This window comes from Monopterus albus, unplaced genomic scaffold (genome assembly GCF_001952655.1).
Source record: "Monopterus albus unplaced genomic scaffold, M_albus_1.0 scaffold4.1, whole genome shotgun sequence".
Lineage (NCBI taxonomy): Eukaryota > Metazoa > Chordata > Actinopteri > Synbranchiformes > Synbranchidae > Monopterus > Monopterus albus.
The window spans coordinates 4955120-4968176 of record NW_018127884.1 but is presented as its reverse complement, the minus strand read 5'-3'; the positions used below and the strand labels follow the sequence as shown (position 1 = coordinate 4968176).

General features: G+C 39.9%; 1 protein-coding gene across 1 annotated transcript in view; it reads left to right on the top strand.

Moving 5' to 3' along the window:
• lmo1 (LIM domain only 1) overlaps positions 1 to 12595 on the top strand; it is a 26318-nt gene extending 13723 nt beyond the window's left edge. The window contains exons 2-4 of the mRNA XM_020608324.1: positions 2521 to 2734; positions 9817 to 9942; positions 11309 to 12595. Coding sequence (XP_020463980.1) covers positions 2521 to 2734; positions 9817 to 9942; positions 11309 to 11414 — 446 coding nt within the window. The 3' untranslated portion in view covers positions 11415 to 12595. The remainder of the gene's footprint in view (positions 1 to 2520; positions 2735 to 9816; positions 9943 to 11308) is intronic.
• The last annotated feature ends 462 nt before the right edge of the window (positions 12596 to 13057 follow it).

Genomic DNA, 13057 nt, shown 5'->3' with positions numbered 1-13057 from the left:
TGGACATTTTAACTGTGTTTATCACATTATTTAGGATGTGTCTTAGGCACATGTCTCCTCACACAGTTAATATTACTATAACACTATTGTCATGTTGTTTGCAGATAAGCTACTGTATATTAATGCAGACATTCAGATCACTACAGTGTAAACAGTTAGCTGCACTTCTGACGCACTCGATTTGTATTACTGATCTGGCACAGGATCACAAAACAGCAACTCTGTATGCAAATGTATGTTTCTACTCAGGAATATTATAAACATGACAACAATATACCCTTAGCTTTTCCATCTAAATTTGTCTGCTCCCCTCAGCTATCCCCAGTTCCCAAATTAAACTCTAAGCACATGTCAAACACAGCCTTAAGGCTACATAATGAGTAGTCCTAAGGTTCTGTGCATGATACAGTATGTATGTATGATACAGTAACAGTGTGAGCCATCTTGCTTTAAAACACACATTTATTCCTATAGTTTCAGGTTTAAACAATCCAAAGTGCCATTAAATCCACAGCTCTGAAGATTGCTCAAGCTAATTCTGTACTCTGAGCTAACAGGGAGCCATAAATATTTTCCAGTCATAACTTTTGTGATTCGTGCAGTTTTAGCAACAGAAACAAATTTTCATAATCATCTCCTCATAAAGCTTGGGTCTTTTTACTGCTGATATGTGCGTGCAAATCACTGATGTCACCATAGAAACCGGTCAATGCGCCTTTGCAGCTTGCAGCGCGCAAAAAAAGCTGTGTCAGAGAGACACCCCTCCCTGCTGACACCTGAACATGGGTAAAACACAGGCAATTTTAGCCAATGTAGCCCCGTCGGGGTACCGCTTGTAACCATTATTATTGGACATTTTGACCGGCAAGCTTTTAAATGATGGGTTTTTTAAATGAATTTTAATAGGGAAAAACCGGCAATTATTGGCTAACAGAAACACTTGAGTATGTGTGTGCATGTGCATGCACGCATGCGAGAAGCAAAACGAGAGAGAGAAAATATGCTTTTCTATGCCAAGGAAGTCCTTTGAAAAGTGGTATAAGGTTTCTGTGAAAGAGAACGAACTTGACAGGCTCAGCCGAGAAAAACAATGCTCAGAGTGAAGCAGATCCTTGTTACTAGCTGAGGTTGTGTTTATCACTGAGTAAACTGCAGGCGATACAGGCAAACAGCAGATCTAACTACAGAATGACCCCATTCACGCTCAACAACAACTGTGCATACTGCTAAAGACACCAAAAGAAAACCTTTTTTTTTTGTTCTGGACAAAATATACCTGTGTGCATCTCTAAACTGAAACAGTAAAACAGTGACATTTCATACATACCACAGTATATTGGGTGTTTAAAATAGGCCTTTATACTATAGATACTCACACATAGACCATGATGGAGCATGCTGGCCTTGCCCTCTCTGATGCAGTGTCCAGTTTTTTTTTTTGTTTTTTTTTCAGAGAGTGAGAGGAATATGTTTTGAAACTAGAGTGGCAAGTGGCGTCCACTGTGTGTTCTTTTGGACGGATCAATAGCTCAGTGTGTGAGAGAGTGTCTTAAGAGCTGTTGTCTTGTGCTTTCAGCTGTGGCAGACCTGTTAGTGCTACAGAGGGGAGCTGCGCACCCCTGCCTCTGTACTAGCAGTGGCCTGAGGGGGGCTTTTAGTCCAAACACAAAATGTCAACCACACATAGACTATTAGTGTTTAGTGCAGTTATTAAATGGACTTTATTTGTCCTTTAGGAGGCTAAAAGGTGCACTTAAAGGGGACCTGCGTGACAGCAGGGCAATTTGCGGGTTTGATAACTTAGGCTTGCTGGTTGCAGACACATGAGTACAGATAAGTGTAAAAGGAGAAAAGGCTGTAATGCTCTGAGTAAGGAACACTGTGTGTGTGTTTGTGGTTTTTGTGTGCACGTGTGTGTCTTTGTGTGTGTGTCCCTGTGTGTGTATGTATGAAACACAGCGAGTGAGTGTATGCTAAAAGGCACTTAGGCCATAACATATCTCACTGGGGTCTAGTAGCAACGTTTTTGTGGTCAGAGGCTTTTTAAAAGGTTAATGTTAATCTATACCAAACAAAGCCCATGAGGAGCTTTTACAGCTGTGGACAGTTGAGTGAAGTGGGCTTTGATGAAATGGTAGGTAACTAAGGTACTACACAGCTTGCTGTAAATACCACAGTAAGCAAAATAAACATTGTGTCTTTTATCCTTGGAATACACAACGCATGCCCCTTCCTCTGAAGCCAGCTGCAAGTGATCATGTAACTTTTGTATTACACTGTGTTTGTAGTGGAACAAGTAAGTCAGGGCTTTGTAGTCCAATGTGACCTGTGTGCCTATCTACATGGAAGAATGTTTTCTTTAATGCATATGAAGCAGGTAGGCAGTGTGCTGTAGCCGTGCGCAAGGCCAGGCTTAGGCGCCTCGAGAAGCAGCTGGCTTATCAAAAAGAGAATATGAAAAGTCACTTGTGTTCCTGGGCCGTAAATCACGCGTGGCTTTTTGTCTCCTTATCACTACAGGTGTGCCGATGCTCTCCGTCCAGCCCAAAGGGAAACAGAAGGGGTGTGCTGGCTGCAATCGTAAGATTAAAGACCGCTACCTGCTCAAGGCCCTGGACAAATACTGGCATGAGGACTGTCTCAAATGTGCCTGCTGTGACTGCCGCCTGGGGGAGGTGGGCTCCACCCTCTATACTAAAGCCAACCTCATCCTCTGTCGCAGGGACTACCTGAGGCAAGAAAAACACACAGTCACCTTTCTCCACTCATAACAAGCACAAAACCCATACCATTCCAAAAGCTGCGTGACATGAACGCATCACAAAGGGTTTTTTTTTTACTTTCACGTACAGCATTTGCTTTGCTTTCTCAGTGTGTGTTGGCTATAGCTCCCAAACATGGCTAAATCATGCAAAGATTCCTCAATCCTCAATGTTGTAACAACACCTAATAGATAGATGGCTATCCTAATCTTTTTCCCTGTGCACAGAGCAGATAGCACCCACTATGTTTTTATGTTTGTCAGTGTAATATTTCTACAGTGTTAGTTGTTATTTGTAGGTTTGAATCACAGCATGTTTGCTTTAGCTGTATTTTATTTTTTATTTTCATCTTTTTTCTGTGTTTACAAGAAGGACTCGTGATGGAGTACACTGCTTCTCAGTCCCCTCTTCTTTTTTACCCCCTCAGATGTCCCTGCCATCTGGTTGTTAAATTAAACATAACCATTTCCTCAGTGTTAAGTCACATTCACAATGAGATCCTACCATTTATCTGAGGGGCAGTTCCCCTGGGGCTGACTTAGGGATGCTGGTGCCCTAGGCCCCCTTTCCCAAAACTCCCTGTCCTGCACTGTCCTCCCCCATTCCCTTTCTCCATTCCTCTTCTGCCTACTTGTCTCAGATCCCTCACTGATATCTCCAGACTGCCACTGACTTAGGTTTGGGTATGTTTATTACTCTAATTAGAGGAAAGAAATTTTAAAAAGCAGTCAAATTTTCACATCACTAGTAAAATGTAAAGAAAAAGAGAGCCTTAATCAACCTGGGTTTTTTCCTCCTCACTCATGGATCTTCATGACATTTCACTTTAAACTCAGCTTTTCCTCTGACCTGGAGGAAGCCTGCAGCCCACTTGAGAGACGTTTAGGGACGTTACATTGGGATAGGCCATTACCATCCATCAGTTCCCACCCACAGTTAATGCTTTTAAGATACAGTGAGAGGTCCATTAAGACCTGATGTTGACCCCAGACGGAGCAGATGGTGCAGATGAGGTAATAGTAAATGGACAAATGACCAAGAGAAGGCAAAAATGATGAAGCTCAGAGTTTCACTTGGTGAAATACATCTGCTGAAAGGACAGCAACCCCAACCCCTAAGCTTTAAGTGCCTAACTGGCACACAGAAGGGAGAAGGAAAAGCTTTCTCGCACATTAGACCAGTAAGATGTAGAGGTCAAAGAAGCGATGAAAAAAGGAGACAGATGTATGAAATCAAGAGTTAGGAATACTAAAATAAGAATAAAAAGGAAAGAGGAGGAGAGAGCTTTCTGTGCTCCTCTGTTGCCCCGTATTGCCTAATGAAATCCATCCCACTCCTGCTCTTCAGCCTGCGACAAATGTAGAACACTTAATGGTTAGAGATGCTTGAGATGAATTCTATTATGGAACAAATTAAAAACCTTGCCTTGCATAGAGAGAAGAGGCAGTTTGAGAGACCAGAGTATTTGAAAGTAGGTGATGCAGTCTCCATCCGGCGTCAGTTTTCTTTCCATTCCTTCTTTTTTGTTTGGTAAGGCGAAGGCTCCCCACACCTGCAGTAATGAAGTTAAATCTGTGCACTGAATTAGCCCCCTGTACTTCATTAAAGACTAGCGGGAGGATCAAACACACTTTGGTTATTGCTCAGAGTTTGGATCCCTGCCATGTTCACATTAATTATTATAGGAGCTCCATCTGTGATTGTCCTTCAGTGGCATTAGCAACTTATTGAATGCAGTCATGCTTTCCTGAATCTTACACTTTGACACACACACAAACACTACAATGCACACACAACTCAGCCAGTGTCCTCCCTGCCCTCCAAACCACTGCACCAATGGGAAAAAAAAGGGGGCACAGTTTCCTATCTCCCTGACATTTACTTCCCTGTATCAAAAATGCTTTTTAGCAACTTGGCCACACTCTTATTATAAAACAATAATAGATTAATTAGACATTTTCTTTATGTCAAGGCCTCAGGATCATGCGACATCACCAGAGGCTTGACAATCTAGTCATCATCTAATCATCAGGACTTGAAGCCTGAAATCATTTCATCTTTTATTTCATATATTAGAGAGGACATAATAGTCATCCACTTATCAAAATGGGGTATAATTAACTGTAAGAGGAAAACGTTTTCAAGATAATGAACATTACAAGTTATCCACAAGCTGGTGAAATAGCAGTAGGAAGATGATAGCTCCATCTGGATGTGACTGTTTTTCAAATCTGTCCTCTCCTTACTGCTTTAGTAAGTAGAACTATCGCTCTCCTCCCGTAACAGTTGCTCTCTCTCTCTCTCTCTCTCTCTCTGGGCAAGATAGATCTGAACAGAAAGGTTTACACTTTCAAAATGACACAACTGTTGGGGAAGGTCAGAACATGCAATGCATGCATTAACAGCTTTCCCTTTTATGAAATCTGACAAACCCCGTGCAGGCAGGGAAGTCTCAAAGAGCTCAGAGAACAGGTAGAAAACTTCAACAGGCACAGCCCAATCTAAGGGAAGCAATACAGAGAGGCAGATGATGCACTGTAGGAGCTTTAAGGGTTTGAAGTTAGCAAAGCAGCAAGTTGAAAGAACTAAAGAAGGCCCTCTTTTCTCTAAAGACCCATTGTAATACCTCAATAACAGAGGAAGGCGGGCTGAGCTTCTTTTTGTTCCTGCAGTCCAACTCTGCTCCCAACAACTCACATCAGCTCACAAAGTTAAATTTTGAGCTGCTAAATAAGAGCTTCTTTTAAGGAGAACAGAGTATGGAAGTTCTCTGGTGTGGAAGATTGTAGGAAGCAGGGATTAGGCAGGAATACATGTTGTCATATAATGTGCAAGAGCTTGCATGAGCCACGATAATATTTCCAGACTTTTGAATGCACTACAAAAAGTTAATGATTTATACTTTGTTGGAAATCACTTGAACTAAACATAAAATGCAACCATTAATTGTTAACAAATCAACACCTATATCTAAGCAACAACAATGACTAGTGATATCACTGCTTAATTAAGACTGAGGGATGAGGGACTTCGATATTTGGTAAATATTATTTAGCTGACCATTGGAAGTCAGTGTGTCCATGAATTAAAATCAAAATACTAATCATAGTACATTAACCTTTATATCAAAAGACCTGAAGTCACCTTGGGCTTTGCGAAATCATAACTGACATTTGTTACTATACCACTATATTTACTACTATAGTTGCAGCCCCACTACCTATTACATATTATAAAAGGGGTCACATAACATCTGAACACAGTAATACAATTTGAAAACACAAACACTCATCCAATAAAGAGCCAGTCTGTTTTCACTATATACTGAATTATCCCATTCACAAGTCCATGCCAGAATGTCTCACAGGTTGTGGGGAGCAATCCACATCAACACTTCTAACCCTCTAATCCATTTAAATGAACCACAGAAGCGTCTAGTTAAAAAAAAAACAACCCTGCTACAATGCTGATGATTGATCGACGAAACCTGATGGGCTCAGCATATTATGGGAAGCCATGAACAATGCTCTCATTTTTCAGAAACTCACCATTCACATTCTATTTAAAACAAAAATGCTGGAAAAAACTGCATTGATGTTGAATTTTTTCACTTCCCTTTTGAGAATATTGATTTATTTAATCCAAATGACCAGGGAAATTGAAGTGTATGAGCCACTGCACTCCTACAATACAGGACATGTGTCAGAACAATAAGTGGGATTTCTGCAGAAAATAGTCCATTCAAATAAAAAAAAATCCATTGTGAATGAAATGAATTACTGTTTTTTCAAGGTAATCCACAATTTTTGAAGGCACTGTTTCAGTGCTGTGAAGCATATCGAGTTTAAAGAAAAATACTGAGGCAAGTGTGTTAACATGGTTTTCTTGTGTGTATACATATACACACACACAACATACTGTACACACTTTATATGGTTTTTTTATAGAATCATTGGTAACACACAAGTCTTTCTGGCCATCCTGATTGTTCATCTTGTGTAGATGACAGCAGCTTTACAAGTTTTTAATTAGATTATTGTCCATACCTAGGCATAAAGTAAAGGTGATAACTGACCTGGTCATTCCATGCAAGTGTTAGGTTCTACTTTGCTTTCAAAGGCTTAAATTGGCCTAAATGTGCCAAATCCATCTCACTTTGCGTCACTTACTTCTTCATGTTTCTGGTAATATGCTGCAGTCTCTCTATTGACATGAGCTCTCTTGACCTTAATTTCCCTCTGGATCATTTTGGTGTGAAACATTAACTGATTACAATACGTAGCACTGCTTCAGCTGTTACTCGTGAGACTGCTGCAGTGGTTGTTCAGCTCTGGTTGCTTTTAACTTCATAGGAGTAGGAAGAGAACAGTGTAATGTTCTTAAGCAGTTATCTCTAGCTTCAATCTCCTCTTAGAATGAGGAGCTCAATTAAGCCTTATGTTGATGCCACATGTCAGTGAGATGCAGCCATATCCAGTGCACTTACTATTTTTTTCTGTGCCAAATTTCTGCATGTGCTAGCATTTTTGTCTCATTTTGGAAGCTAATCAAACATACTATTACTTCAAAGAAAAGAGTCATAGTAAATGTTTTACTTTGGCAGCAGTGTCTGCTGTACCCTCTCTTTCATAGTTCCTGAACATCCTCAATAGCCTCAAAGAGGAACTCAGACAATTTTATGCATAAAGGTCAGTTCAGAGGGAGTACTACTCAGACTGGTGATCTCTTAACTGTTATTAAACATAGGGTGTGGTGTTGGGCAGATAAAGGAATTTCCCAGACATGGAGGTTCTGCGGGCTTATTGTTATACATTTGTTGTCACCAATCCCAAACTGAGATAAGCCATTAAAGGTAAGCCACACAAGGCATTATACAACTGATTTCATGGCTGAGTAGTATTCATTATCATTAATAAATTGTTTTTATGCATAAAAATGGTATAGTACTCCCTTAAAATATATATATATTTTTAAAAAGTCATAGGAAATTTTTGAACTGTTTTCAAGATAGCAGTGTAAGCAAACATAATAAAGCCTTTAGTATATTTGGAGTCATTTTAAATTCACCTTGCTTTATAAAATATATTTTAACAGTCAATCAAAATACCCTGTATTTCTGCTGGGGTAGTAAAACTAAAATGCTGCATACCTAGAGCAGCTAGGGATGCATATGTAAAAAGCTCTGCAGAGGTGAGATACCCAAAATAATAATTTGTGTTTCTTTTGAAGGCAGAAAAGCGGTTATGCCCACAATATTGGGATTCTTGGTTTGCAGAGAATATAGATTTACCTGAAAGGTAAAAACTAGACACATATGTAACACACTTCTTTGACTGAAGATAAAACTTAGTGTCAGCAGCTAGCTGGGCTTCCCTACCAGGCGTTTTCACAACCTCCATGTATCAAGTGAGCACCATGTCCACAGCCCAGCAGGGTGTAACAGAGAAGGGGTAGAATAATCCTACAAGCTGTTATATGTGTGTGCATAGCATTCTCTGTAAATGACCCAGGCTCACTTATGACACTGGTTCCCTGGGGGAATAGAAAAATACATCACCGTGTGACCCCTCTGCACAGCAGAGCTCAGGTGTGGTGAAACCTGGAGCAGTACATGCCACTTGACACACAGGATGTGGGTTAAATCCAATGGGGACTTTCTGATGAATAAACAAAGGGGAAGAGAATTAACCTTTGTTTCATATAAGTCAGAAAGTGAATGGGGGATTCCAGTTTTCTGGAATCTGGTTTTGTGTACAGAAAACAATCTCTTGGAAAATACCGGTAGCAAGGCAAGTTTCTGTAGAACTCATATTTGGTCCATTATATGATCCACACTGAATCTGTGATAATTGTTTCGCTTTTTGGGAAAGCAAATATATACTGTATATTTTTTAGGTGTGTCTCTATGTGAGGAAAAAAAGAATCTGTGTTACAAAGTGCCCTGTGGGTGGCAGATGTCTACTGTATGAGAATATTCAGCTTTTCCTGAAACAGCAACCAGTTGTAACAGTGTCTCTGTTTAACACCCTGTGAATCCCTCTCATGGAACATAACAGCCTTTTTCCCGCTGTTTTTGCCTCTGCTGCTCCTCTGGGGCAGTGGCCCCTAATTAGAAGCAGGGCTGCTGGATAGACGTTTTCTTTAACAAGGTGAAAGCAACTGAATGGGACTAGCATAAACGAGGCAGAATATCAACACTATGACTCCTCTGTCTGAGCCCTACAAGTTTGGGGAAAAGTGTTTAACATACTGTTGAAAAGGCAATCTGCTGTCGCCTTATCCCCTCTTGCAAAGCTGTGAAATGGTTCTTTTCCTGCTGCAGAATATATAAATCTATCTGTGTTCCAGAATCTCCAAATTAAACATAGGGACAGGCACTTGGAAAATGAAAATGTAAATCTGACTAGGAAAAGCATTCGAGGTTATTTTGCTTTGAGGAGAGAAGAGACCAGTGCCTCCTTGCTCTGTTTGTGACCTTTATCATTTGGCACACATATATAATAAGCCTAAACAAGCAGCAGCGAGGTTTGAGCAGTGAGTATGTTTGCTGTGAAACATTTAGCTAACTGTTCAAGGTTGCTTCTCCCATCATTATCCCAGGCTCCTCTCTGAACAAAACACTGAAGATGGAAAAATAGTAGGGATTAAGCATGAATCCTAACAGAAATCTTTCTGAACTTCTAACTACATTATAGAGTGTAGACTCTTGTGTGAAAATCTAGCCGACTTTGGTTGGAGACAGATCTGTTTTCACTGCTTTTGCAATATGCAAGGGGAAATTCTTTGAAGAAGATTAAAACCATGTAACCATTTAAATTAGATCATTACCCAAGAATTAACATCAATGTTTGTAACTCATTAACAAAAATACCAAACGGGTGTCAGGCAGATTTGTGCATTACCCTCAACATATTTCCATTTTGACTCGTTTCCCCTTCCATTGCAGCATTTCTTTGCTATTGTTCTGGCTGTCAGTACATTTTTGTTTGCTCTTTTATTGCATCAAGGTAAAGGGAAGGTGGGTTAATCTCTGTCTGTGCTCTCTGTCTTTCAGGCTCTTTGGTACAACGGGGAACTGTGCAGCCTGCAGTAAACTGATCCCAGCCTTTGAAATGGTGATGAGAGCCAGAGATAATGTTTACCACTTGGACTGTTTTGCCTGTCAGCTTTGTAACCAGAGGTAAGAATGGGGATCATAACTGCACAGCCACATTGCCCTTAAATAAAAAACATGAATGAAGTGTTAAAATGGCCAGGATCTTAAACATTTTAAATTGTTGAAAAAGCTCCTACGTGCTATGTTTTCTGTAATAATACAGTGCTGCACTTGACATTAGCCTGCACTCTGGAAAAAACGTGGTGGTTTTCCTGCATTGTAGAAATAAAGGATGCTGTACCACATGTAATGTCCTGCTAATTACTCTTCATTGTGACACAGCCAGTAGTATGTCCTTGATTGTGGCTAGGTCTGTAAACTAGCTCTCGTTCTTATGAGATATAGGACTTAGAAAATAAAGTCCTCCAGAGGCGTGTTGCTGCAAAAAGGAAAGACCTACACAAGTGTTGCTTTAGTGCTAGAAACCTAAGTGATGAAATTGGAGTGAGTACAAAGCCTGTGGTATTACATATATATAAGATGACATACCCAAATATTGCTTTTTCCCATTAATACATTGTCAGTAATGGCACCACTCTGGAAGCAGAACGTCCTTTGCATGCTTGTCAGGGGAGCTGTGACCCTGTTTTTTCACACAGCACAAGCCCATTAACCTTCTGCAGGCCAGATTCAGTTACCATAGTGAACACCTGCTGTAAGGGAATTATAACTGCAGTCTCTGTTCTCAGCTGGCAGATGTGAAGCCAGGCCTCATCTGGCACAGTACTGTCATGGCCGTGACTGTTTTACCAGCCTGGCACATTGCTAAAGCCAAGCAATGCTCAGCTATATTCTTATCTTCACTCCCCTTCAGTTACTCCACTGTGTCATGCAAACAAACAGATGCACAGAGGGAAACATCAGTACAGCAGGCTACTATGTGTTATTTTCCCTCTTCAATTGACTCTGAGAGTTTAAAGGAAAAATATTCTCGAGTACTGGAACCAAACTGGTGTGTCAAAAGCTAACCTCAAGGCAGAATTTCCTTGGAAATTCTTGTGGTGCCAGCGCCTTTTTGCCAGGCCAAGCAGAGTTGATCTGCCTTTCATTGGGCACCGGTGCTTGTGTCTGCTTGCACTGAAATGACAGGGTTTTAATCAACTTTTATTTGAAGCTACACATTTGTTATGACCATCAAAACAGGTTCTGAGTCTGACGAGGCAGCGTCGGCATGCATCAGGTAAAACGTCTTGAGCCAAATGTGTGCAATTAAAGCAAACGGTCATTACCTGCTGATCTGAAATGGAACATTTTTACTGCCAGAGTAGAGCAGAGCCGAACAGTCAACACACACACACACACACACACACACCAAGTGCCAGTACCAACAGTAATCATCTTTGTGTTTGTAACAACACTTTTGCCTTTGTTTGTTTTTGTCTGCCAACAGGTTTTGTGTGGGGGACAAGTTTTTCCTAAAAAACAACATGATTTTGTGTCAAATGGACTATGAGGAGGGCCAGCTGAATGGGAGCTTTGAGACACAGGTTCAATAGTTGGAACCTCATTGCAGCAACAACTGGCTCCACACTTTACACACGAGATGGATGTTCTGCTGCACTTGGAAAAAGACAAGCGTGTGTCTGCTTGCCTGCAATACTTTTTAAGACCCCTTTATCAGTCCCTAAGGACTCTATTGTAAATGTTTAACTTTTTGCCCCTCCCACACCCCGGCACTGAGCAGTTACAAATTTTGATGTACAGTTGTGCCTGCTTAGCTGAGCACTGTATTGCTTGTATGTTTTGTGAAATTTGTTTCAGGTTTGTTTTCTTTTATTTTTAGAAATGGTTCATTGGAGGGTATGTACAGTCTGTTTTCTCTGTATATATAAACTGGAACATTTATTTTATGAAATGTAATGCAATTTTATTACTAGTGTGAATTAAAGATTCTTAAATGTTCATAGTGAGTTTTTTTTCTCTTGTACCAAAACCAAAGTTGTCGGAGGAGGATGGCCCATGTGTTGATATGTAATCATGTCTCTAAAAACTGCAGTGCTAGAAAAAACCTTGCCAGACAAAACTATAGTGGAAGTCCTTTAAAACATGATGCAACAAAAAACATTTTATTACATTTTGCAGAGTTCTGATGGAATTAGAAATGCTGTTTTAAATGGACTACACACGATTTTATTTGGAATAAACAAATGCTTCTCCAAACTGTGTTGTTGTGCACGTGCAGGTGTCATGAAAGGGAGTGTGTTAAACTGAGCTGCTCTCGGTGATTCATGCTTCACTAATTGCCATCTGATTATGAGGGTGAATTGGCCTGGAAATGAAATGCAACAGCAAATAAATTAGAGAAAATAAATGCTCACTGAGTTTGAGCTCATTCAAACTCATCAGCAACAGAGGTGCAGAACTGTATTAAAAAGTACTTTTCCCAGAAGACTCTTTTAATGGAGCTGTGTGACACTGTTTATCTGATGAGGTTATATCTGACACACCAACAGTCAACAATATACAAAGGCTGGTGGAGCTGTAAAATATTCAGCTCATCATTCAAGTGATAATTTATGTCACTGACTTTGCTTATTACATGTAGTTGTATGAATTAATCATGTAATTAATTTATTTTGATATCAGCTACTCAATCTCTAAATAAGATAAATAAGAATATTTTGAAAATTATTTGCTGCAAACAATATGATGTGGGTGATATGGCAGCACAATGTGAACCTGTGATTTTTTTCCCCTCAAATATTAAAATATTCCTCAGATTTGATTGACTTTTATTGACTAAAAATGCAATAAAGCTTTATGACTGCGGGGTAACACAAGTATGCTGCATTTTTAAGCAGACCAGTTTTGATTTTAATTATTCTGCTAGTACTTTGTAATTTATTTGGCTTTGGGTCACAATAAGCTGAGCAAATTATACAATAAGTTTATTATAGGGCTGAGCCTTGTCATCAAATACTGTATATTCTTGATTAGCGACACGTCTACAATATGTTTAAAAAAGGCCATCCTGATTTTTCAGACCCAAAATGACATCATCAAATTACTGATTATGTCTGACCAGCAGTCGAAAATCTGAAGATAATCAATTTAAAATTATGGAAAATGAAGAAAAGCAGAGATCGCAGTGGAAAGGTGGGAACTAGTGAACATTAATGATTACCTAATTATCGGAAGA